The following is a 26,376-nucleotide window of genomic DNA, read 5'->3' as shown; positions in this document are numbered from 1 at the left end:
AATGAGCTCTAACATGGAAATTAAGCGTTTCCGGACACATGTCCACATAACACCTTTCCTTTATTTGTGTCTGAGGAATGTTTCCTGGAAGTTTGGCCGTACCTTTTTGTAACACCCTGTATTTTGCAATGATATTATTCTTGTGTGTATTCTTTCTTTTGTCACGATGATCTTTGACATACTTTTAACTCTGATTTCTGGGCGCGTAAGCGGTTATTAGAGAGTCAAGCTTTGGTCGTCATGTTAAAAAGACGCAAATTGTAGTCAGTTTATGAAATGTGAACTTTAACAGCGAGGAAGATATTTTCAAGTATGTTTTATATTCTGAAGTGATGTTTTGGAACGAGTTACGTGATATTGCAACAAATGTAATAAAAAAGAAGTGTAACTTAAATTCGGTGATTACTTTTTTTACATCACCATTGTCCTAACTTGCTAAAGTTTAATCTTCAAGAATAGTTTATGAAACACGTCTATAAAACTTTTGAATATCGCAGAATAACACCTAGGCCTCTTTGCATCCGAGCTTGGAGTCATCACTACCTATATTTTCGACGATTGAGCCACGAGTTCACAAAGAGACCAGCGTGGGAAACACGAAAAGATGAGTGCCTAGTTTATCCATTATTTCAAGAAATGACTTTACTAACTGTGCTTTAATGATACCTGCCACATAATATAACTTTGTTGTTGCCCGAAAATGCAATATTTAGCAGCGTGAGCAACACTACAAAAAAAATGGTTCAAATGGTTCTGAGCACTATGGGACTTAACAGCTTAGGTCATCAGTCCCCTAGAACTTAGAACTACTTAAACCTAACTAACCTAAGGACATCACACAACACCCAGCCATCACGAGGCAGAGAAAATCCCTGGCCCCGCCGGGAATCGAACCCGGGAACCCGGGCGTGGGAAGCGAGAACGCTACCGCACGACCACGAGATGCGGGCGAGCAACACTACAATCATAATTAATTTTTGACCTTTGTTGTGGTAGGGTTGTTGGAACGCGTCATAATAAATTCTCATTATTTGTTAGTTATGAACAGCCCAGGAACGAAGCGGATAGAGGGCAGTAGCTTGATGCCAATTTAATCTTCTCATTGTGAAGACAACTATGCTTATATTTGTCAAGTAACAATTTAAAAAAAAATCAGAAATACTTTTCCCAGTTTTGTAAAAAAATATTAGATCGTTTACTTGAAGATCCGTTAAACTATCATACATAATGTACTTTTACGTTGGACAGCACAAATAACTTTCTCAGAATATTAAGTATCTTTGGTCTACAATCACTTGCACTTTAATGTAGCGAAACTAGCACTTTCTCTATTTAGGAAGCGAAACTCAGTCTTTTCCTCTTTGGAATAAATATAGCACAGGCGCTTTCGTAGCCACAGTTAAGTTCGCCGGACCACTCTGTAGGTCTGTTGTCCACCTCCGAGCACTGGCTGTAGGAAAGGAGCGCAGTGCGGCCACTACAGCTACGCTGTGTAATCTATAGCGTCGAGAACAGCTGCAGTCCTCGCAATCAGCTCCTCTTTGTACTTCCAAACAGTAGTGTCGGTTAGCACATTAGTCCGGTAGTCGTTGCACGTGTTCTTCAACTGGTTCACACAGTCCTTCCTGTAGTGCTGCAGCTGCGCCGCCTCCGTCGGCACGGAGAACGAGTGGCAGGTGCCGAGGCAGTGGAACGGGAAGTGGTTGTGGAGCGCCAGCACCCTCTCCGTGTCGTGGAAGCACTTGACGAACTGGCCCGCCTTCGTGAAGTTCTTGGCGCGGTACACGTGCTGCAGCATGTGCATGTAGGGCGGGATGTCTGCGAACCAGCCGTGCGCGTGCTTCGCGTCGTCGAAGAAGTACACGTTGCGCACGTTGTAAGAGTCCGGCTGTTTGCTCTTCGTGGCGTCAGCCTTGATCGACCGCATCAGTTCGTGCCAGTCGAGCGCCTTTACGGGCATGATGACCTCGTCCGTGTCCAGCAGGGCTATGTAGTCGTACTTGTACATGTTCCTGTACAGGCAGTCGTTGTACGGTATGACCTCGTTCTGGCGCTTGTGGACGAGCTTTCTGGTGAGGTACATGTGCTGCAGCGGGTGTACGTTGGGCTGGAAAGCGGGCAGCGTGAGGGGCTTCACGTCCACTTGTCCCGTGCCTTCGTAGTACTTCAGCAGGCGGCTTATGTTGGGATGCGTCTGCAGCTCGTACAGATACACCTTGTCGGCTCCGAGGATGCCCAGCAACTCGATCCACTCGACCAAGCGGAGGGTCATGTCTGCGTGCCTGAAGTCCAGCCCCTTGACGCACACAGCAAAGCCCTTCTTCTTCTCCGGCTTCTCGTGGATTATCCGCAGACTGGTCGTGGCCGTATCGCACTGATTTTCTACCACGGATACTACTGACGGCACTTTAGACTTGTGAGAATCCGGCACTTTGCAACTGATCAGGTACGGCTGCAGGATGCCTTGTTTGTAGTTGCCCCACTTTGCGTTCCAAATGTACTTGTACTCGTAGACTTGAGAGAAAACTGGAGCCTTCTCCCCTTCGAACCAGAGCTGACAGGTCAGTTTGGTTTTAGGTTCAATCCTGTCGATCATACCGATAAGCCGCACGGTCGGCGCTTGCTTGTTTTGTTTACGAACGTCAACGTAAGCACTGAACAGGTACACGGTACCGTTGCTAGTCACAGTCCTTTGCCAGTAAAGGTTGTTGAAGTCCAATTCGAGAACACTGGGAAACCTGGCGCACGTCTTGTTCAGCTGCAGCGACTTGCCAGAGTATTTGGCCCAGAAATCCAAAGGGACGTTGGAGACTTGCTTCATAGCGCTGTACAGAACACTCGGCGGTACTGTGTTCTTCGTTTCCTGCGCGGCTTTGACGGCGGCGACCGGCGTCGGAGAGTCGGCGAAGACGACGCGCGACGGGGTGGTGTTGGCGACGGCGCCGAGCGACAGGGGGCTGTGCGGGACTTCGATGCGCACCACGCCCGTTGCCACCACCAGCCACACCACCAGGGCCGCCGCCATCGCCTTGCCCACCCACGCAAAGTGCCATCTGTTCATCCTCCTGCAACAAAAACAAGCAGTGTTAAAGATTTCTTGTGAGGAAGACGGGAGAAGGAAGATTACAGCTTAGTGGACCGTCGACTACGAGACTGAACCATGTGACACACTGGCTGAGACATTGCACTTGCATTTTCAAATCTCCATTTGAAAACCCAGACATGTCCTCTGGGATTTCCCTCAATCGTTTAGGCAAATACTGAGGTGATTTCTTCACCAATCCTATCATCAGCTGAACCGTATATGTAGGACAATTAAAGTTCACTTTGGACAAGAAGGAATGAAATCTCGTATCACCACAAGGCCTTCTCCCCCTTATCGCAGATGTCATCACACCTATCAGTGGGGACATCAGATACATCAATGGTGTCATCACCACCACAAGACAAGCTATGCCCCTTGACATCTTCCCCCTCCTCTCCCCTTCCCTCCTCTTTCCTTTAGTCACGTATCAGTACTTCACAGTCCCTTAAAATGAAACAACCAATCACAATGTAGTCCCCAGGGCAGCAAACTTAGCTGTGCTCTAAGTATCCAAACAATTTGAATTTTTCTGCCTTTTGTTCAAAAGTGTTTCTTCAAAAAATTACTCTCACATACACAGACAAACAAACAAAGAAACTTTAAAAAAGTCAATTGTATAAATGGCGCCATATTAAAAAATATTATCAGCTGTGTCTTCATTCTTCACTAGAGAACTGTTTATGTCAAACACTGCACTGTCTTATCGGTAAATTCCCAACTTGCATCTGTAAATGTCATTGGAAACTATGTAGCATTCGCCGTTGAATATGAGAATGAGCACAAAACATACTGTCAATAATAGTTAAAAACTTAAGTTTGGTTATTCAATGCAGTTAAAAAAATCAGAAATACATGGTTGCTAAAGATGACTTTTACTTCAACTACTATTCTGGAAAACTAGGAAATGAGGAATGAAATCAAGTACTGCGTTATGCCTCTGTTCTTAGTTTGTTTACTGCACAATTACATAGTGTGGGGCATAACAGACATTCAGATTAATTATATTCCACATCTAAATTGTACTATGACACTTTTCGAGTGTCACAATCTTCTTCCCATGTCTGAAATGTCTGCAAAAGAATGTCAATAACACGAAAAATGCAGTTTAATTCAAGCATCACAATGTTATTTTACACAAACACACTCACACACACATTCACACATCTGTCAAAATGGTCCCTAAAACATAAATTTGAATTCCAGAGTAACTGTCCCAAAGCTGTCGCCCAAATAATATACTAAACAACGTTTTACATTTCAAGTTAGGCCTAAGAGAGAAAGATACTAAAACTAACCTGACTGAACTTGTAACTACAGAAAATACATGTTAGCCAAAATATTATACTAAGCAGGCTAACACCCAAACAAATAGGCAGAATGAGTTACTGCCAACTATTGGAAGAATCTAATGAATTCCATTATTTACGGCTACTCTTCGTGTAAGCCACAACGTATCACCATATTTAAATTGTTCTACGATGCTTGTCAAGTGTTACAGTCGTATCTCCACATGTAAAATATGCATAAGGTGTTGTCATTTCAATCAGAGGAATTGTTATTGGTGATCCATAGAATGGACTGTCATCACCTTAGAAAGCACCAATTAACTAGGAAAGAAGAGACTGTATCATGCTCTACACTAAAAAAATATTGTATATAATCAGTAATTACCGATCGGAACTATGGCCCAAAGCCCTGTACAACGTTCACAAAATATATTTCATATAATCAACTACAAAATAACAGCAAATCTAATCAAAATATTCAAGTCACAAGCAGACACGCACACACACACACACACACACACACACACAAAAACACAGCATAACATTCCATGTATGTAAATTCTGTAATGCCTCGTCGTTAAATGTCATTCGGTTCATTGTTGTTTGTGTCAAGGATGTTAACACAGACCATAGTTTATGTGGTTTTTATCATTTTACAACGTATGGAGCTTTGCGCTCATTTTCTCTTGTTATATTCTTATAGTGAGAAGGCTCAGTTGGATGATGACATGCATACGTCTCAGAAGATTTTAACGTTTGACGTGTTCTGGAGCAATATTACCACTTGATACTGATCTTAAAGCAGAAATTGCAATTGCGAAATAGTTTCTACAGCCAATGGCTAGTGATTTCCTTTAAAAACGTGTACATGAAAAATGTCTGTGGGACCAAACTGCTGAGGTCATCAGTCCCCAGGCTTACACACTACTTACACTAACTTGAACTGACTTACGCCAAGGACAACACACACACACACACACCCATGCCAGAGGGAGGATTCGAACCTCCGACGGGGAGAGCCGCGCGAACCGTGGCAAGGCGCCCCAGATTGCACGGCTGCCCCGCGCGGCCCTTCTACATGAATGTGAACCCCAGTCATGAGGAGTTAATCATTTACATTAATCTTACAATCTCGGCTTTGGCAAGAAATTAGATTTAATGAAAATAAATACCAGACTTTGTTATCTATTCTTGATTGTGGTTGCCCTAACTGTTGAATTTCTTATCAGATTATATCCAACGTGTAGCTAATCATCTTGCTCAGTCCACACTCCGTGCATGCTACTCCTATTCCTTCCAACAATATCTGACTGTATTACTGTGATGGGTTTCATTTTATTACATTTTTAAGTATGATTATTGTTCATACATAGTTCATGGTAAATATGTAGTGACCACCAGCGCCGTCCAACATGTTTGTTGTTGATTGTTGTATGTCTCCCCTATGCTCGGATGAACTGTCACAAAAAACCCTGGTATTTATTCTAAAATACAATTTTGGTTATAAGTATTAATTTTTAATGAGACAATGTTAAGTACTGCCAAAACAATAGTCTAACCAATGGCTTGCTACCTAGTGTAACATTCTAGCCTTTCACCAGCGGCTTCAGCCACATGTGTGTATGCCATACGTATAGTACACATACATGTGTCGCAATCTCTGCTGCTTTACACTGTATGACTCCAGAGAGGACGTTAAATTTATCTGTGGTATTCATCCATATGGTATCACATTTGGTTTAGAAACAAGCCGACAAAAATATTGCTTCTTTGCAAACTATTTCTGTTCACCCTGCCTGCCCATGCCCTCTCTCACTTCTCCTGCAGCCTCACACCTTCTCCCTCTTTCACTTCACACCCTCTCCTTCTTCCACCTGCCTCCTCACACTCTTTTCCTTCCGCAACTGCCAGCAACCTTTCTACACCCCTCACTTACCTCCTACACCTCTCCATCATCCCCATTCTCAGTGTCCATCTCATCTGTCCCCTCACCCTGTTTATGCCCCCATGCCCTCCTTCTTTTCATCTCCCCCTTCCTCCTTCTCTGTCTATTACCTCTTCCCCCCTCTCTGTCTGTCCATCATCTCCCTTCCTTTTACTGTCTATCAGCTCCTCTGCCTTTCTCCCTTCCTTCTTCCCTTCTATCTACCTTCTCCTCCTCCCTCTCTCAGTCCATCATCTCCTCTGCCTGTCCCTCTGTCCATCTCCTCCTGCCAGACCTCTCTTTCCATTCCGTCCTGCCCCTCTCTGCATCCACTTCTTCTTTGCCAGCTGTCTCTGTCCAAGACCTCCTGCCCCTGCCCCCCACACGGCCTGCCCATTTCAACCTTCTGCCAGCTGTGTTCATAAGTACATGTAGCCCCTGCAAAACAGGTGATAAATCAGGCCGATATTAGTTCCACAACATAACTTTTGTGCATGGCAGCCTACATGTGAGGCGTTTGGAAACCAATTTTTTGCCCCTGACATATAAGATGCCATGCAAAGCAGGTGTCTGAAGCAAGCTAATACTACACCAGTACCATTTCCTGTTGTGTAAGGCAGCTTACACATCAGAAGCTGAAAAACCGTTTCTTGTCCCTGATGTATAGGGCGTCCTACAAAACAGTTCAATAAGGTGTGCAGATAAAACACCTACAAAACATGCCTGTCATGCACGGCAGTATTCACGACAGCGATGAAAACCTTTTTTGCTTATATCTCCGCTCCTATGGGAGTTCTAACACCCACAGTACTGATACTTGTGAAGTGTTCTGTTTGTGTGCCAAATTTTGTTGGAATCGATCCAGGGCTTTGGGAGGAGATTTTGGACATAGACACACACTTGCTGCTTTATATATTGGTAGACTAGCTTTTTAGCCACACCTCCACTGACATTTGTTATGTCACATATACTGCACACTTCTCCTCCTCTTCCTCTCTCTTTATCCACCTCATCCTCCGCCTTCTCTCTTTCCAGATCTCCCTCCTCCCTCTCCTTTTCCAGCTCCTCCTCCCTCCTCTCTCTCTCTGTCCACCTCTACCCCCTGTCTCTCCATTTACTCCTTCCTCCATCTGTCGATCTCCTCCTCTTCCCTTCTTTATCGACCTCCTCCTTCCACGTCACTATCCTGCTCCTCCTCCACATCTCTCTATTCAGACATACTGGTCTGTGCATGTACTACATTCCGATACCTCCTGCACAACATGTGGGTACTGCAGGGCAACTGAAATGTCAAGCATTACCAACCCTTTGCATCACCACCCCTATCGGTGTTAGGTGATTGTCTCCCCTGCAGCACTTCTTTCCATACAACGAGTTTGGTTGGAATAGATCCAGTGGTTTATGTGGAGATGTAAAAAAAGACACAAAAACATATATACCACTTTTTTACTGGATGTAGCAAACACCGAAAACGCATGAGCGGGAAAATCTAATGATAAATATCAATTTTTATATATATGACAGATATTATGTGATTTTTGTAACCACCCATTACGATAAGTGCAACGCCTGCTTGTTCAATGAAGGAAGAAATATGCAGGCTTTGATGTTAACGACATCGTATGTGTGTTTCTTCACTCTCTGAAATTGTACTGAGGCATCAGTACGTCATTGACTGTTATGCTGTAGTACTAACATATTTCAGGAGGAAGGAAACTGTCAAGGGGTGATCAATGCCAACTTCTTGTTCATTTCCCTTTAATGTAGTGAACTCTTAAGAATAATCAACAGTGCACTGAAGTTTCTAGAGCTGTCGTATAAGGAGCCAAGACAGGATAGAGAATTCACAGGAAAACTTCGTCTGACACCACCACAACAACAGAGAGATTAAACACAAAACAGATAGCGGAGCACCAGCGAGCGTTTGATTGAGAATCCAGTACTAATGCAGGTGACTATTGCGCCAAATGTGCGTCTAGAAAGCACAGCGCCAACGAAAGAAGTATGGCGCGAACTACAAAAATAAAAGCTTCATAGTAGAGTTGATATTGTAGATATTAGCTCTTAATATACATCAAGCGAACTGGATACAATCTTCGCTCAGACAGTGCTGTCCATTTTGAAATGCAAATCATGGCACCGTTCAATTCGTCGCAACCGAAGTACTCCATCGCGACTGCCGTAATTAGAGCATCGATAAACCATTTGGAGGGTTACGAACAGAAGTCACATCGAACTGCACTAAACAAGAACTCAAACTATACGAGTCAATTTGTCTAAATTTATTGAAGAACCCTTATGTAAACTCCCTGATACAAGTATATGAAGGGCTTATTTCAATACTGGTGCAAGTCCATTTTTGTTCATTGTGAGGTACAGAGTCGTAAAGTTAAATGAGCGCTGAAAAATCTGCAGTTGAGATACCAGAAATATTCAAGCATATGGCTTCTTGCTAGAAATGAACCTTTCTTTCCGTTTGTTTGGATCATTATAGACAGAAAAGTGGAGGTAATGGACTTGTACCACTATTGAAATAAGCCCTTCATATGTGCTGCATAGCACGAACACGGGATTCTCCCTTTGCATTAATTGACCTAAAAGTTCGAACATTTCACGTTGGGTTTGTCCGTACTCTTATGAACATCCATTAAAAGCACAATTTACTGTAACCCGTAACTTTTTTTTAACACCATGAGTTTCGGAGGATTATCCTCCATGCAGGATTTGTATGCATGACTTTTGGATACCCTATGGCACTATCTTTTAGTGAGCACACGCTGCTTCTCCAGTCGTACGTTCATCAAATACACTTTCTGTTAAATGAACTAAGTCAGCTCGTTTTATAAGAAGTGTTGCTGTTGTGGTCTTCAGGCTAAAGACTGCTTTGATGCAGCTCTGCATGGTGTTCTGCACTGTGTAAGTCTCTTGATCTGTGTGTATCTACTGTAATCTACACCGTCTTGAACCTGCTTACTCGGGACGCGGTAGTGATACGCTATTTCACTGACCATGCTCATTTGCGAGTGACAAGTCCGTGAGTGGCAGCCACAATCGACCACTGTCATGTTGGTGGGTGCAGACGTGGCGTGGAAACACAGAGAGGTAAGAACGAAGCGTCTGGGCCGTTCTGGAAGCTCGGCACAGGAATACTTCCGTAAAAAAGTCAACATGAGACGCAGTCTCGGTGGGAAGACACCCCTTAGCAGCTGTCGAATGAAGTCGTTCCTGGCCCTGAAGGGTGTGAGAAGAAAAGTAGTCCTGTCAAAAAATATGCGAAATTTACTCCTGAAATTCAGCTTAAATGTGTTGGGTGTAGATGTACTGCCTAAAGCGACGTATGGAAATTTGTGCCGGACCGAGATTCGAAGTTATCGTGAGCGGTCGCCCCACCACGTAGGCTGGTCGAACACGCTCTTCAGACTGGCATCACACGCCTATCAATTTGTTCTCAGAGGTCATTAATTCATTAGAAATAAATATTAAAATATGTTTTGGAATAGATAGAGTGGTCGCAAAAATTATTATAAGAAGGGTTATGACAGGGTTTATGCATGAGGAACAAGTGTGGAGCATTAAAATATCAAAATTGAGTATATTATGAAAAGTGACGCATCTGACATTACAATCTGCTAAGAAGTTATAAACAGGGGTCACAGACCGTGATGGGTGTCAGCCGAGTATGGACATGTAGCTGATGGCAGCTCGGACCCACTGATGCAAGAGGAGTTTTGGTAGTTCATCTGATGTTTGCAAAGCACAAATATGGACAGTAGCATAGGAAGTGGCTTTAATTGATGTTTACAAGCTATACTTTTGACTGGACAGCACCTGTAGATTTTCCACTCAGTGTGGCATATGGCCCACCTCAATCAGAAAATAATGGGTACTACAATGAAACGCTACAGAAAATATCAACTGTTACACAACCTATTAACTGTGTGCAATTTCAACATTTTGTTGCTGTACCACCAGCAACCCTTTTACTTCATGAACAGTTTATTACGAATCTGTCACAGATGCAGTGAATATATTTTATCGACTAGTTTCAAACTGACTGATTCATCCTCAAGCCTGACACACTGAGGCTGCACTGAAAGTCCAAGTACCTGACCGTAGCTGCTGTTTGATTGTGGCTTCTACAGTGGGCATACGTATACTGTGACAGACTCGCAGAGCAGTGAGCTCGACATTAACATCACTGTGTGAGGCACGTGTTGGCAGTTTTAGACGGGTGTCGTTAAAATTGGGCTCCTTCAGTGCAGCCTTAGTGGGTCGGGCTTGAGAATGAACCAGACGGTTCGAAGCTAGTCACCAAAAAATGTGTACTGCAACTGTGACAATTTGTAATAAACTCTTCACTACAAACTGTAGTCAAAATTTGGTCTGCCTATACAATTTTTGCCCTCCCACCCCCATACTGCCCTTGGTTAGCAAACCGACGGTTCCTTGACACCTCACACCACGTCTTATCAACTGATCCGTTCTAGCACAACTTTACAGTCCCACGAAAATACCTTCTAAATTAATATTCTGTTTCCAGTAATTTTATTGGAATATTTTTTATTGTTGTTTTATGTATATACTATGTAGCCAGCACCTTACTTTGTGCTGCATATGTGTAAAATGATACCTATAACTCAATAGAGTGTCGGGAAATGAGTCTGTTACATTTTTTTTTTTTTTTTGAGACTATAACAGAATTACAATCCATTATTCCGCGATAGCAAGTGTGGATGTTCATTCAGTTTAGAGACACTATTAAGGAGAGCGGTAAAGCTTTTTATGATCAATAGGCAAGGCGAACAATCGGTCGTAACACAGGTCAATGTTAAACTGCGGAAGTGTGGCTGAAGCAGGCGAGATTGTGGCTTGCGCTCAAATGCACTTAAGATGAAGTACCAAAAAGTGTGAAAAACGGGTAACATCCGAATCGATATTATGCACCAGGATGCGTTTCACCAGAAGAAATTGGGGAGGTGGGAAATCGCGTCACATCTGTGTAGAAATCCTATCAATCTTGAGCTCATCTGCTGATGGTTCGAAGTCTGTACTTTATAAGGTCGCCAGCTGTCCCTCACAATTTTACCCCTTTTAGCGAGAAATCTTTGTTACTCGAGAGCCCCGTTAAGCCCTCCCTTTTTTCCTTCGTTCCGTCACTACAAAGGCGGTACGAGTTATGATTAATTGTGACTTTCAAGGGAGGAAGTGAGCAATTCTTCTACCCATGCTCCTTTCATTGCTGTTAATGAAAATTATGAGTGAAGGAAAATCGATCGTCACCCTCTGCGTTTGAAGACATTCGCGCTACCTGAGACACGCGACACGCGCCATTTTATGCCGGAAGTGATGTAACGCCCGGCCTCGGCTAATTAGCGGCTGTCCTCCGAGGCGACGGCGTGCAACACGTCCCAAGCGACGGCACACCGCCCTACATCCCCTTTTTGGTTCCGTAGGATTACATTTTCCACGAATGCACTTTCCTGCGCAGTAAGACGACCTACTCATTAGCCTACAGTAATCTGTATTTCCGTAGTCGTCGAGTGTTCACCATTTCTCCATCAACTAGGCTACAGGAGGCTCTTGGTACCTGCGAATGTTACTGTTCCCATTTCTACAGAAACAGGTACCAATCGAAGAATGTTGCGAAACACATTTACTACACTCTCGCTACAAGTGAGATTGCGTGGATGCTGACAGAGGAACGTTAATGGCAACTCGTGCACCTGTAACAAGGACCATACATGGAGCCACCAATAATTTATGCAGTCAAATGCTGGCGAAGGATATATCCGAAGATCCTAGGAAGTTCCGAGAATACATGAAGTTAATGAACTGATGAAAGCTTTCCATCCAGTCTCTCGTGGATCCGACTGGTGTCGAAACTCAAGGCAGCAGACAAAATCATAAATTTTAAATTAGGTATTTAAAAGTATTGTGTATTTACGAATGAGGATGCTACTGTGCCAATATTTTACCGCCGCGCAGACTCACAGAGGAGTGAGCTCGACATTAACATCCCCAGTTCCCCAGCATTGACAAATGATCGAGGCTACTTAAAGCTACCAAATCCAGAAGATATCAGTTAACTTTTACGGAATGTTCCGTCTGTTAGATTTCACATTGAATATGGCACTGAATTAACTTCTTTCCTAGCAAATATATAAGGGGCATTCAAATGAAAACGAGACAGATGGCGAAAAGTAAATATATTGTTTATTATTTCAGAAGTAATTTGAATAACTGTTAATACATTTGTCCCACGGTCGATCTCATATGCAAATACAATGAAGAGCCAAAGAAACTGGTACACCTGCCTAATATCGTGCAGAAATGGCGCAGCACGACGTGGCTTGGACTCGGCTAATGTCTGAAGTAGTGCTGGAGGGAACTGGCACCATGAATCCTGCATGGCTGTCCATACATCCGTAAGAGTACGAGGACGTGGAGATCTCTTCTGAACAGCACGTTGCAAGGCATCCCAGATATGTTCAATAATTTTCATCAGCGAGCGGAAGTGTTTAAACTCAGAAGAGTGTTCCTGCAGCCACTCTGTAGCACTTCTGGATGTGTGGGCTGTCACATTGTGCTGCTGGAATTGCCCAAGTGCACAATGGACATGAATGGATGTAGGTGATCAGGCAGGATGCTTACGTACGTGTCACCTGTCAGAGTCGTATCTAGACGTATCAGGGGTCCCATATCGCTCCAGCCGCACACGCCCCTCACTATTACAGAGCCTCGACCAGCTTCAATAGTCCCCTGCTGACATGCAGGATCCACGGATTCATTAAGTTGTCTCCACAGCCGTACACGTCCATTCGCTCGATACAATCTGAAACGAGACTCGTCCGACCAGCCAACATGTTTCCTGTCATCAACAGTCCAATGTCGGTGTTGACGGGCCCAGGCGAGGCGTAAAGCTTTGTGTCGTGCAGTCATCAAGGGCACACGAGTGGGCCTTCGGCTCCGAAAGCCCATACTGATGATGTTTCGTTGAATGGTTTGCACATTGACACTTATTGATGGCCGAGCATGGAAATCTGCTGCAATTTGCGGAAGGGTTGCACTTGTGTCACGTTTAACGATCCTCTTCGGTCATCGCTGGTCCCGTCCTTGCAGGATACTTTTCCGGCCGCAGCGATGTCGGAGATTTGATGTTTTACTGGATTCCTGATATTCGCGGTACAGTCTTGAAATGGTCGTACGCGAAAATCATCGTTACGTCGGAGATGCTGTGCCCCATTGTTTGTGCGTCGACTATATCAAAAAATGGCTCCAAGCGCTATGGGACTTGAACATCTGAGGTCATCAGTCCCCTAGACTTAGAACTACTTAAACCTAACTAACCTAAGGGCATCACACACATCCATGCCCGAGGCAGGATTCGAACCTGCGACCGTAGCGGCCGCCTGGTTCCGGACTGTAGCGCCTAGAACCGCACGGCCACTCCGGCCGGCTCCGTACCTCAACTCGCCATGTTTGCAACTAGCGCTGACTATCGGCAAATTACCATACTACGCTGTGGCGGTATTCATGAAAAAAAAAAACTTTCAGGGTTTCTCTTCAAAATGATGTATGTATGATATCTGTACAATGTTTGGATCTTGTGCAATAAATAATTGAAAGTGTTCACGGACTTTATGTGGGTATAGTAGTTAAATAATTCTCTCGTGTTTCTCAGAACTGTATCGTCAAAGTCATATTCATTTGTCAGCTATGCTAGAGAGCAGTAGGAAAGTAGGCCAAATTTACTTCTTCTGCTTTTTCTGAAACCTAACAATTTCTTTCCCTAGTTAGACTGGCGACCGTAAGTCCACTAGACAAACCACTTAATGAACGTGCTGCAGGAAGGTCCTATACTCAGTATTACTCCATTTTTACTGCGTTTCGTTCTAACAGCTAGGAAACTCTTAGGAAAAGGGACTAACAGTCTGATTTCCATATCCGTTAGTCATACATCATGGTCAAATCCTGTGAAAGGGGTAAGATTGTACTATATGCACAATTCCCCGCATAAATGGTGTTACGCGTGGCTTTTCCATCAGCAGGACTACTTGCCCTGTTGGGTACGGTGCCTCCCCAAAACACTGTAAGAATGGGACCACTTCCCAGGTCGCCCATGTCCTCGTCGGCGATGGTCGCCTGAGGCAGTGCAAAACGTGATTCAGCGCTGACCGCGCTGCGACGCCTTCCATTAGCAGTCCGCGCTTTCCGGTCCCGTCATCACTCGAAGCGCAGCTAAAGGTAAGCTACAGATGGGACAGCAATTCCCTGGTCCGGCTGCAACCCTTCGAGCAATGATGTGGGATGACCAGAGTGTTGCACGGAGTCCATTTCTCGTTCTCTGATGGCAGGCGCACGTGTGAAGGTGTTGCGCTGAGCTCAGTCCACAATACGACTATCCTCTGTCGTGGTGGTGGGGCCAGAAACTTGACGACCAGAATGGCCGACCTCAAGTCCCCATGCAGTCCAACATTAGACCACCGTCACATAGGAACGTCTCACAAATCTGGATATTGCACGATTCGACCAGCTCCAAATGGAGGCCCGTAATGAGGTCCCATTTAAACTCCGTGAGGTGCTAATGACGCAGCTCCAATGGAACAGGTAAAGCAGCATCTCCGGCGTCTCACACTGAACGCTCAGCACCTGACGCTGTCACTATACCAGACCTGGTAACAACACTAAAGACGAGTAACACTTATGAACCCTGGTGGTCGTTCTGTCTGTCACACAGAACTGCAACTTTATTCAGTTACAGAGCCGCCGATCTTGATTGCATATAGAACATATACTGACATGCGACTACGTCTTCTGGGCGTTCCACTTTTGTTGTCAGTCAGTGTATTTGGAGCGACCTTTCCTTGCTCCGTAACACGTGTACTAGAATCGTTTCGCCCCTTGTTATTCCATTCATCAATTGTATACGCAAGGAAGTGATATGGTCAAACCTCTGTATGCACACGACTTTCTCTGATTTTTAGTGTCACGTTCATTTCGCAAAATGCATGTTGGTTGATATGGAAGAGCCAACGGCCTTGTCGCAGTACTAACACCGGTTCCCGTCAGTCCGTCGAAGTTAAGCGCTGTCGAGCTGGGCTAGCGCTTGGATGGGTGACCATCCTGTTTGGCGAGCGCTGTTGGCAAGCGGGGTGCACTCAGCCCTTGTGAGGCAAACTGAGGAGCTACTTGATTGAGAAGTGGCGGCTCCGGTCTCGTAAACTGATATACGGCCGGGAGAGCGGTGTGCTGACCACGTGCCCCTCCATATCCGCATCCGATGACGCATGTGGGCTGAGGATGACAGGGCGGCCGGTCGGTACTGTTGCGCCTTCATGGCCTGTTCGGGCGGAGTTTAGTTTATTATTGATTTGGGGGTGGGGATCAAACAGCCAGAGCATAGGTCCCATCGGATAAGCGAAGGTAGAAGGTAGGAAGTCGGCCGTACCCTTTCAAACGAACTATCCCGGCATCTGCCTGGAGCGATTTAGGGAAACCACGGAAAACCTAAATCAGGATGGCACGGCGCGGGTTTGAGCCGTCGTCCTCCCGAATGCGATTCCAGTGTGCTGACCGTTGCGCCACTTCGCTCGGTATGTATGTTGGACGACGTGGTATGTGTTTCGACTCGTCCTGGAGGTTGGGGCGTGAGCAACGCTCTCTGTTATGCCGAACCTCTGTCCTGTAGCGGCTCCCATTGCACATACCTTAGTATTTCTGCGACATTCTGACGCTGACTAAACGAACCCATGGCGAAGCTAGCTGCTCTACTTCAATTGTTATGCGTCTCCTCCAGTAAACTGACTTAGCAAACGTCCCAAACCGTCAAAATTTGTACAAAAATAGATCTGACGACGGTTTTGCAAGCCAACTACTCTGTGCTGGTTCCTCTGACTGGTCGTCGACAGCGTATTCCAACGTTATCCGACCTGTTCACCTACTGACGCGTTTTACATTAAATTTACTTGCGTTGAGGATCAAACTGACAGTCAAAAGTTTTCGATCACCTATTACAACGATGGATATGTGGTTAAAACAGGCATTTCGTTTTGAATACTCTATTATTCCTCAGCATGATAATAAAACAAGTATAAAAAGGTACTAACTAAGTGTCTCTGTTGTGTATTGGACTTGTTATTCACCTAGAGGGGAGCTGATGACTATCCACAACAACAACGTGTCTTTACCTAAGGCTATTCCATTCCAACAGACCTCGTTTCTTCTGCTGTCTGTGTACCAATCAGTTGGCATTAGTTTACAGAACATCGTATGCGTCTAGCAGTGTCTTATTATACCTGGCAAGATTCATATCGTGTTAGCTCTTAATGGGACGAAACAAGAAACTGGAACTGAAAAACTTAATGTAGGTTGATTCTTACAAAGACGAAGACAGCAACCAGCCACTATTAATACTGCTATTTATTTAAGTAAATAGCGCTGTAACGTGTTTCGAACTGACAAGTTCATAATCAGACGGCTGTTCACAAGATTCACAAGATGAACTTTAAATAATCATCAGGTTTCGATTTTTTCGCTACAGTGGGAGAATAAAAATCGATAACTGACAATTATGTACAGTGCATCTTGTGAATCTTGTGAACAGCCGTCTGATGATGAACTTGTCAGTTCGAAACAGGTTACGGTGCTCTTTACTCAAATAAATAGCAGTATTAATAGTTGCTGGTTGCTGTCTTCTTCTTTGTAAGAATCAACCCACAGCCACGGCCTCACCATGTGAGTTTTAGACGAAACAGCACTGAAAAACTTGCTGAGTGTCTGGAAGGCTATTCTAGTAAGACAACAGCAACAAAAATCGGCCTAGTCCTATCTCCAGTGTTGTACACGCTGCAGCGGTTCAAACAAACTGGTGGCAGTACAAGTGTTTCGTGATCGAGAAGACTACGAGTAACATCATAGAGGGAAGATCACTTCATGTGCGTACAGAGTAAACCTCACAGGACTGGTACTGCGCCTAAAACTCGCGGGAACTAAATTGTGAGCGAGCAAGCAGGAGCAATCTCCCTCTCAACAGTGCAACGTCGTCTCCTTGAACATGGTTTAAAGGGATGCATCGTGGCCAAAAAGTCTTTATTACGCAAATACTATAAGGTGAAACGATTGCAATGGGCACAGCGACATAAAAAATGGGCCGTGCAGCAATGGTCTAAGGTGTTATTCACGCACGAATCTAAGTTTGAAGTATTTGGGAGTCATCGTCGAATGCTGGTCCGTCGACTTGGTGGAGAACGTATGAAGAGTCAGTGTTATGCCAACGGTGAAGCATGGTGGAGGGTCGGTCATTGTATGGGGATGTTTTGCGAGTAATAAAGTCGATGATCTAGAGAGAATTAATGGAACAGTAAAGAAGGGAGGATATCACAAAGTAATTAACAATGCAGTTCTATCTGGCAATAGGTTTCGTAGTCGTGGGTATGTCCTGCAGCAGGACAGTGACCCCAAACATGCTTCTAAATGGTGCAGAGGGTATGGCAATAGGAAAGAGAAACGTAGGGAACTGAACAATATGATTTGGGCAAGTCAGTTACCTGATTTAAATCGCACTGAACTCTTATGATATGAACTTGGCAGAGAAGTCAGGAAACTGAGATCATCTACTACAGTGTAGAATAATGTACAGGCGTGCTGTATTTCAGTATCTGTAGAAACAATACAAATTCCTACCTCCAGAATTCCAAGAGCGTTGTGCAGCTGTTCTGAGGGGGGCAAACAGTGAGAACTCTGAAGAGGCTAAAATCTAAATCATATTGTACTGAACCTACAAACAACTTTCTGGGGAGGGCAACCACAGCTCAGAGTCATTGCCAATAACAATAAAAAACACTGAAATCTCAATAACAAAATTATAACAATTAGAAAAATCAAGAATGACGAGCTGTTTATAAAAGGCCCTTTATTCGCAACTATCGGTTTGACGTCAGTATAGACGCATCTTTAGGTTTATCTGACAAGAATACAAATCACAGTATGAAATTTTTATGAAATGTACTTAATGATAGACAGAGAAAATATTTACTTTGATGATCTATTTAGTTTCTACGATGTGTTTGTTTTTTGAAATAAAGCATACAGGTTTTTATCACGGGCGATCGAAAACTTTTGACCGGTAGTGGAGGTATGGAGCTCGAAGACGCGACGGCTGCTTTACAATAGAGCGGCGGTGACTTGAGACCTCGTTGTGTTAGGACTCTGGACTCGTATCGCGGGAGACCGGCAGGATGTAGAGCCTCCATGCTTAGAGGAAATGTCAAGATGGTCCGTTTGAGAAGGAGGCGGTCCCTTTCTGCGCCATCCTTTACCAGTTGGAGTTCCTGATCTGTACCTAATGTCCTCGTGGCCGACGGGACGTGCGCCACTGGTCTTACTTCCTTGCTTCGACAAGACGGAGCCAGGCCACCGAGTCCGCGGCATCGTGCTTCGCTACATCAGCGAACAGATACGTATTATCTCCTCCACGTGGGACTATCAGCTCTGTGATTCAGGTTGCGTGGTCCACGCAGCGACACGTCGTATCGTAGATAAGCCGGACGATTTCGTTTCCAAGCGCAGTGCAGCGTCAAAGGGCCCATTCACATACAGTTCTCCTTGTGGGTTTACAGAGTTGTCAATAATTGACAAGGTTTGCGCACTTCCTCGACAAGTCTGCAGCAATATCCTCGCAAGAATCGTTTATTAGCGATTTTTAATTCCACAGTATCTGAACGGAAACTCTCTCAGGCAGCTACATTTAGTTTTACATATTACTTACGCAACATATTATAATCAAATTAAATATTTATGCTTTTATACAAGCCTTCTCCCTCCATCCCTCTCTCTCTCTCTCTCTCTCTCTCTCTCTCTCTCTCTCTCTCACACACACACACACAAGAACTGTGGCTTGTAGCATGTGCAGTCTCTTAACAGATATTGTTTCTTCTTTAATGGCTGTCTCAATTTGTGGTATGTCTCATAGGAGCAAGCCTTGTCCCCTATGAACTGAGAGTGTTTCAGGAAACTCCACACGATTATACAAGCTCATATTGACCTAGGAGTTCACTGATAACAGAGTATTTGTCGCGATGGAGAACGTGGCCCTCAAGGCATATTCGAAATGCCTTGTACTGGTATCTATCAACACAGTGGAGATTTGCGTAGGATTTGACCCGTAACAGAGGCATTCGAAGTGGAAATGCAGCTTCACTGAGGCTCGGTTGACCATTAGGTAAGTATGTTGGTCGGCTACCCAGTTAATACCCATCACCGCACGTAAGATATTAACGCCTCTCTCACATTCTTCCATAACTTCTTTTATGTGTCCATCATTCACGTTGAAGTTGTGATGGATTAATGGTCCTAGATTACTAACGGAATTTTTAACTTGGATTTCAGAAGACATTAGTATCAAGTAGCGTCTGATAAAAAGATGGTGCCCCCTGAAAATGATTACCAAGGTATGCTTTCTCATATGCACAGCCTGTTTTGGTCTTAAGTATTTAGGCAGGGCGTGCATGGATTCCCCCTCCTTCTACAGTCCCCTCACCAGTGTAACACTCGTAGCATAAACACACAAGCCGTCTGCCTATTGTTTCAGTTTTCCATAGGAACCTACTGCTTCATGGAGGTTTGTCGTAAAGATGTTACGTAACACGGAGGACAGAACGGATTCTTCTGTAAGACCTAGACGTAGTCTTCCAAGGCCTGCATGACTGAGGACCGTTTTGCTTAGGACTGTTCTATCCTCGTATGTCTGGAGCAGACTGGTGATAAACTTGATTGGTAGGCTCTGCACTGTGCGCTCGCATTTTGTGAGCTACGATTCGCAGCCTGAAGAGCCAAAGAAACTGGTACACCTTCCTCATATCCTATAGGGCCCCCACGAGTATGCAGAAGTGCCGCATCACCATGTGGCATGGACTCGACTGATGTCTGAAGCAGTGCTGGAGGGAACTGACACCATCAATCCTCCTGGGCTGTCTATAAATCCGTAAGAGTGCCAGGGGGTGGAGATCTTTTCTGAACAGCGCTTTGCAAGGCATCCCAGATATGCTCAACAATGATCCATAAAATTTCGGGCGTGCAGCCCCATAAATTTGACTTCTTCTTCGAATTTATGCGGCTGCACGCCTGATATTTTATGGATCAGTCTTTGCACCGCGAAAATATGAAGATGCACATGCTCAACAATGTTCGTGCCTGGGGCGTCTGGTGGCCAGTGGAAGTGTTTAAACTCAGAAGAGTGTACCTGGAGACACTGTATACCAATTCTGGACATGTGACGCTGTCGCATTTCATTGCTGGATACGTAATGGACATGAGTGGATGCAGGTGATCAGACAGGATGCTTACGTACGTGTCAGCTGCCAGAGTCTTACCTAGATGTATCAGGGGTCCCATATCACTCCAACTGCACACGCCCCAGACCATTACAGAGCCTCCACCAGTTTGAACAGTCCCCTGCTGACATGCAGGGTCCATGGTTCATGAGGTTGTCTCCATACCAGTACACATCCGTCCGCTCGATAAAATTTTGAACGAGACTCGTCCGACCAGGCAACATGTTTCCAGTCGTCAAGAGTCCAATGTCGGTGTTGACGGAACCAGGCGAGGCGTAAAGCTTTGTGTCGTGCAGTCATCAAGGGTACACGAGTGGGCCTTCGGCTCCGAAAGCCCATATCGATGATCTTTCGTTGAATGTTTCGCACGCTGACACTTGTTGATGGCCCAGCACTGAAATCTATAGCGACTTGCGGAAGGGTTACACTTGTGTCACGTTGAGCGATTGACTTCAGTCGTCATTGGTCCCATTATGGCAGGACATTTTTCTAGCCGCAGCAGTGTCCGGTGATTTGATGTTTTACCGGATTCCTGATATTCACGGTACAATCGTGAAATGGTCGTACGGAAAATCGCCACTTCATCGCTACCTCGGAATTGGTGTGTCCCATCACTCGTGTGCCGACTATAACACCACGTTCAGACTCACTTAAATCTTGATAACCTGCAGCTGTAACCGATCTAACAACTGCGCCAGACTCTTGTTGTCTTATATAGGCGTTGCCGACCGCAGCGCCGTATTTTGCCTGTTTACATGTCTCTGTATTTGGAATACGCATGGCTATACCAGTTTCTTTGGCGATTCAGTGTAATTCGTTAATGACATCTACAACTACTACCAACTGCAAATAGTACATCGGCGATTATGTGTGTCAATGTTTCGTTCGTATCACAGCCTTCACCGGAACCGAAGGGTGTCTTAAGAGCAGGACACTACACTCGTAGCACCACTGGAGTCTGTCCATTAATATTCTTTCCAAGAATTTCAATGCACAACTTAACCTTGTTATCACCCTATAACTAGCGACATCATGCGGATGTTTCCGTTATTTCTTCATTGGAGCAGATAATTTCATCTCCTGCCACAGAGCAAATTTCGTCCTTGTTACAGAGGACTCTTGGTTGTGCCGTTGTCCCCCGTCAGCGCATTTTAAGTTCAGCTACGAAGAACAGTTTTGTAAGAAATTTCGAATTTCTTGCGCTATTTCATACACTTTTTGCTTTCCGCGAAGAGACCCAGTACATAGTCCGCCTTACGACATGTTTGGCAAGCGACAGTTAGGATTCGTACTGTGCCATATTCTCGTGACACTTAACTAAGAAAGCCCGTCCTAAACATAATCAGAAAGAGGAAATACGCCCTGAAGAAAAAAAAAAAAACAAGAACGATGCATCACGAAGGGATTATCAGAATGGGAAGAAAACGGTAGATGTAACGTACATGTACAGACATTCGGTTTGGCACTGAGCGATAGAGTCCTTGGATTTCCTCCTGAAGTACATCGTGCCAAATTCTGTCCAACTGGCGCGCTAGATGGCGGAAATCGCGAACTGCTTGGAGGGCACTGCCCGTAATACTCGACATGTTCTCAATTGGAGAGAGATTTGACCATCTCACTGGGCACGGAAGGGTTTGGCAAGCACCAACACGAGCAGTAAAAACTCTCGCCGTGTGCGGCTGGGCATTTCCTTGTTGAACCGTCCACGTATCGCTCTGCTTTAAGGGTGTCGCATGTGACAACCGAAGGGCTCCTGCTCCAAAATTGAAACGGCACCCCAGAGCATCTCTCCTGGTTGTCGGGCCGTGTGGTGGGTGACTGTCCGGTCAGAATGCCGCCACTGCCCGTGGAGTCTCCACACATGTCTTCGGTCTTTAATCTCATTGACTGGAGTAGAACTGTCTTTGGTGACGAGTCTCGCTTCGAAGTCAGCCCCGCTGTCCAGCGACGACGTGTGTGGAGACTCCCGAGGCAGCGGCGCATACCGACTTCACTGTCGCCCACGATACGGCCCAACAACCAAAAGTGATGGTCTACGGCGCCATTTATTTTCATAACACGCCGTTCTTGGCAACCATACAGCACAGCGGTACACGTCTATATTCTATGCCCCGTTGTTTTCCCCCTGATGGGAAGCCATCCTGGGTTTACATTTCAGCAAGATAACGTCAGACCGCAAACGAGAAAAGTTTCTACTGGCTTGGCTTCGTGCTTTCCATACCCTACCTCGGCCAGCAAGAGCACCGTATATCTCCCCCCAATTACGTTTGCAGCATTACGGGTAGGGATCTCCAACCATTTCGGTATTAGGATTTGACGATCTAACGAGCCAGTTAGACAGAATTTGACACGACATCCCTCGGAAGGACACCCAACAGCTCTATCAATCAATGTCAAGAGAAATAACTGCTTGCGTAGGGACCAGAGGTGGACCAACGCATTACTGAATTGCTCAATTTGTGAAGCTCTTTCCTTGAATAAATCATCCATTTCTTTCTGAGATCGCAATAATTTGTTCGTCGCTACATATGCATCACATCTACCGATTTCCGCCCCATTCGAATAATTCCTTCTTAATGATCGTTTTTATTTTTATTTATTTATTTTTTGTCTTAGAGCGTATATCGAGGTGCGTTTTTCCCTAAGTAATAGTCGACAATGTGTTCATTTTTTAATCAAATTATATAGCTTTTTCCTTTCGTTGGAGAGGGCCTTTAGGAGTACTTCAGGGACATTACATGTGTGGAACTTGATCAAATAGTTACAAAATAATAGCGGCACTAAGTACTGTCTCGCCGTGAGCTGTAAAGACAGCTGCTCCACTGCACCAAACGTAAGCAATCGCGTAATACGAGTACGGTGCGTGTGTTTGTTATCCCGACTGTCACACCAAAGCACTCAAACTGTTGACCCTTAGCATCGTTGCGTACTTTAAAGCAGTTACAAAGAAAAAAGTACTCTACGATGTATTTCCTCTGTATTTACCGCAGCATACTGCCATGTTATATGGCATTTCCTGTCTTAAGGGAGTCGTCGGTGTTTCCTCGCAGCCCCCGTGTTGTAACTCTCCGCACAGATGAAAGTCCAGAGGCGTTATGATTGCCGTGCGTGCACGCCATTTCGTGTCCCGAACGGCCGACCCAACGATGTCCGACCGTTCTGTTGACGACGTCTGTAATTATGTGTGCGAAGTGGGCGGGACATCGCCACGTTGGTGGCGGCATTTCACGCAGTAACTGCTGTTGACAGAGCGGGGTGAAGCAGTGGTTAAGACGCGCGGCTCGGATTCGTGAGGACGACGGTTCAAATCCCCGCACTGCCACCCACATTTAGATTTTCCGTGTTTTTCCTAAATCGCTTAAGACAAGCACCGGAGTGTTTCATTTCTTCACCTACACACGTACTCCACAAGCCACTACACGGTGAGTAATGGAATCTATTGCTTTTTTGTTGCACTCGCAAATGGAGCGAGGAAAAACGACTATCTATATGCCTGTAGGAGCCCTGAATTCTGCTACGTTGCCCTCGTGGTTATTGCCTGAGATATACGTAGTTGCCAGTAGAACTGTTCTGAGTCAGCTGCAAATGTCAGTTCTCTAAACCGTCAATAAAGTTTCGCGAAACGAACGTCGATTTCCCTCCACGGATTCCCACTTGACTTCACGAAAAGTTTCTGTAATATTCTCGTGTTGATCGAACCTTTCGGTAACAAATCTAGTAGTACGGCTCTGAATAGCTTCATTGTCTTTCTATAATCCAAGAATTGGCCACACAAGACTTCTACGCGCGGTGTCCTTTATAGATGAGCTACGCTTTACTAGAACTCCAGCAATAAATCGAAGTTCGTCATTCGGCTTGTCTACAACCAACCTTACGTTCTTTTCCGTTTCATGTCGCTCTGCAACGATGGGGTCTACATACGAGGGTTGGAACTTTAATAGTGCCGCCGAGCGGTTCTAGACGCTACAGTCTGGAACCGCGCGACCGCTACGGTCGCAGGTTCGAATCCTGCCTCGGGCATGGGTGTGTGTGAATCCTGCCTCGGGCATGGGTGTGTGTGATGTTCTTAGGTTAGTTAGATTTAAGTAGTTCTAAGTTCTAGGGGACTGATGACCTCAGAAGTTAAGTTCCATAGTGCTCAGAGCCATTTGAACCATTTTTTTTAATAGTGGCAACTATTTATTTACAGCGCGTACAAAATATATACGTGTTTCAAAGTTTTACTGACCTCCAAAGTAGTCACCAAAATTGCGTATAACCTGTTGCCAGCGCTGTGGAAGCCGTAGGATACTCTTAGCAGTGCCAGGTGTGTTGACAGTTCGAGCGGCGCGGTCTATTGCCCCACAAATTTGCAGCAGTTCTGAAGCGAATGCCGCGAAGTGTTTCCTTCAGTTCAGAAATCGAGTTGAACTAACGAGGGCTTAAGTCAGGGGAGTGCAGTAGGTGGTACAGCACTTAGCAGCCCCATCAGTCAAACAAATCAGTAACAGCTTGCACTGTACGTGCTTGAGCATTGTCCTGTAAAATGACGGTCAGGTGCTGCAGAAAGTGTCATCACTTCAGTCTCTAAGCTGTTCATTTTTGGAACACAACCTACGACCAGCTAGACGCAGAAAGATGAGACTTTCTGCAGGACCTGACCATCAGGCGTGTGTTTTACACCCGTCGTTACTGTGTTCTGTCCATATGTATAGTACATAAGCTGAAAAACGTCGTTATCAAATGGTTCAAATGGCTCTGAGCACTATGGGACTTAACATCTATGGTCATCAGTCCCCTAGAACTTAGAACTACTTAAACCTAGCTAACCTAAGGACAGCACACAACACCCAGCCATCACGAGGCAGAGAAAATCCCTGACCTCGCCGGGAATCGAACCCGGGAACCCGGGCGTGGGAAGCGAGAACGCTACCGCACGACCACGAGATGCGGGCGTCGTTATCAATGTAAAATATATTTACTGAATATTCCATCGGCACTTGGAGGAACACAGACATGTTAAAAACTTGAAAAAAAGTATTCATATCTCACAATAATATTTATTTAATGGTTCGTTATCAACCGGCTTTCTGTGCCATCGCAGGTAACATAATACGAAACGGGTAGCCCACACGACAGCGAAACAATTAGCTAAAGTCATTCAACATTTAAAGTCAAACCGTAGTCAAACTAATTTTAAAACGGAGTTGGAAGGGGACATTATCAACTTCCTAGACCTTACCACTGACATCACTAAGCAACAGTATTTATGTAAGGTACACAGGAAAGTAATTTCTACTGACACACGTAGTAATACCCGCCGGTTCACAGCATCCATTACAACATAAACAGGTAGCCTTCCAGTCCGTGGTACACCGCCTACTATCTACACCAGAAACCAAATACATTTTGAAATTAAAGAAATAGCACACAGCAATGGTTACAATCCTACCTTAATTGGCAACATATTCAGTAGAAAGAAGAGACAGGGGATAACAGCACTTCTGTATCCTCCTCAGAAAGCCCCAAACCACACTGAAAACAAACGGTCCCCCATGCTACATGTAGGCATACTGCAGCTTTTTACAATAGGTATGCTGTTGCCCACATTATGTTCGACAGAAGACACAAGATTCCACCTTTAGAACGGACTGGAAGTTACAGGGTTTCCTGTAATCTGTGTGGAAAACTATATGCAAGTCAGTCAAACAGGGCTATAACCATCGTACCGACAGAGCGTGATAGGGGCTGGAGACTGAAAACGGAAGACTG

The 26,376-nt window shown here is 45.0% G+C and overlaps 1 protein-coding gene across 1 annotated transcript in view; it reads right to left on the bottom strand.

Moving 5' to 3' along the window:
* Positions 1–1,162: 1,162 nt before the first annotated feature.
* The window catches only part of LOC126474927 (uncharacterized), a 198,779-nt gene continuing 173,565 nt past the window's right edge, over positions 1,163–26,376 (bottom strand). Inside the window, exon 2 of the mRNA XM_050102440.1 lies at positions 1,163–3,065. Within this exon, the coding sequence (XP_049958397.1) occupies positions 1,484–3,065 (1,582 nt within the window). The 3' untranslated portion in view covers positions 1,163–1,483. The remainder of the gene's footprint in view (positions 3,066–26,376) is intronic.

The sequence above is a fragment of the Schistocerca serialis genome, chromosome 4 (genome assembly GCF_023864345.2).
Source record: "Schistocerca serialis cubense isolate TAMUIC-IGC-003099 chromosome 4, iqSchSeri2.2, whole genome shotgun sequence".
Taxonomy (NCBI): Eukaryota; Metazoa; Arthropoda; class Insecta; order Orthoptera; family Acrididae; genus Schistocerca; species Schistocerca serialis.
This window is presented reverse-complemented; position numbering and strand designations above follow the sequence as displayed.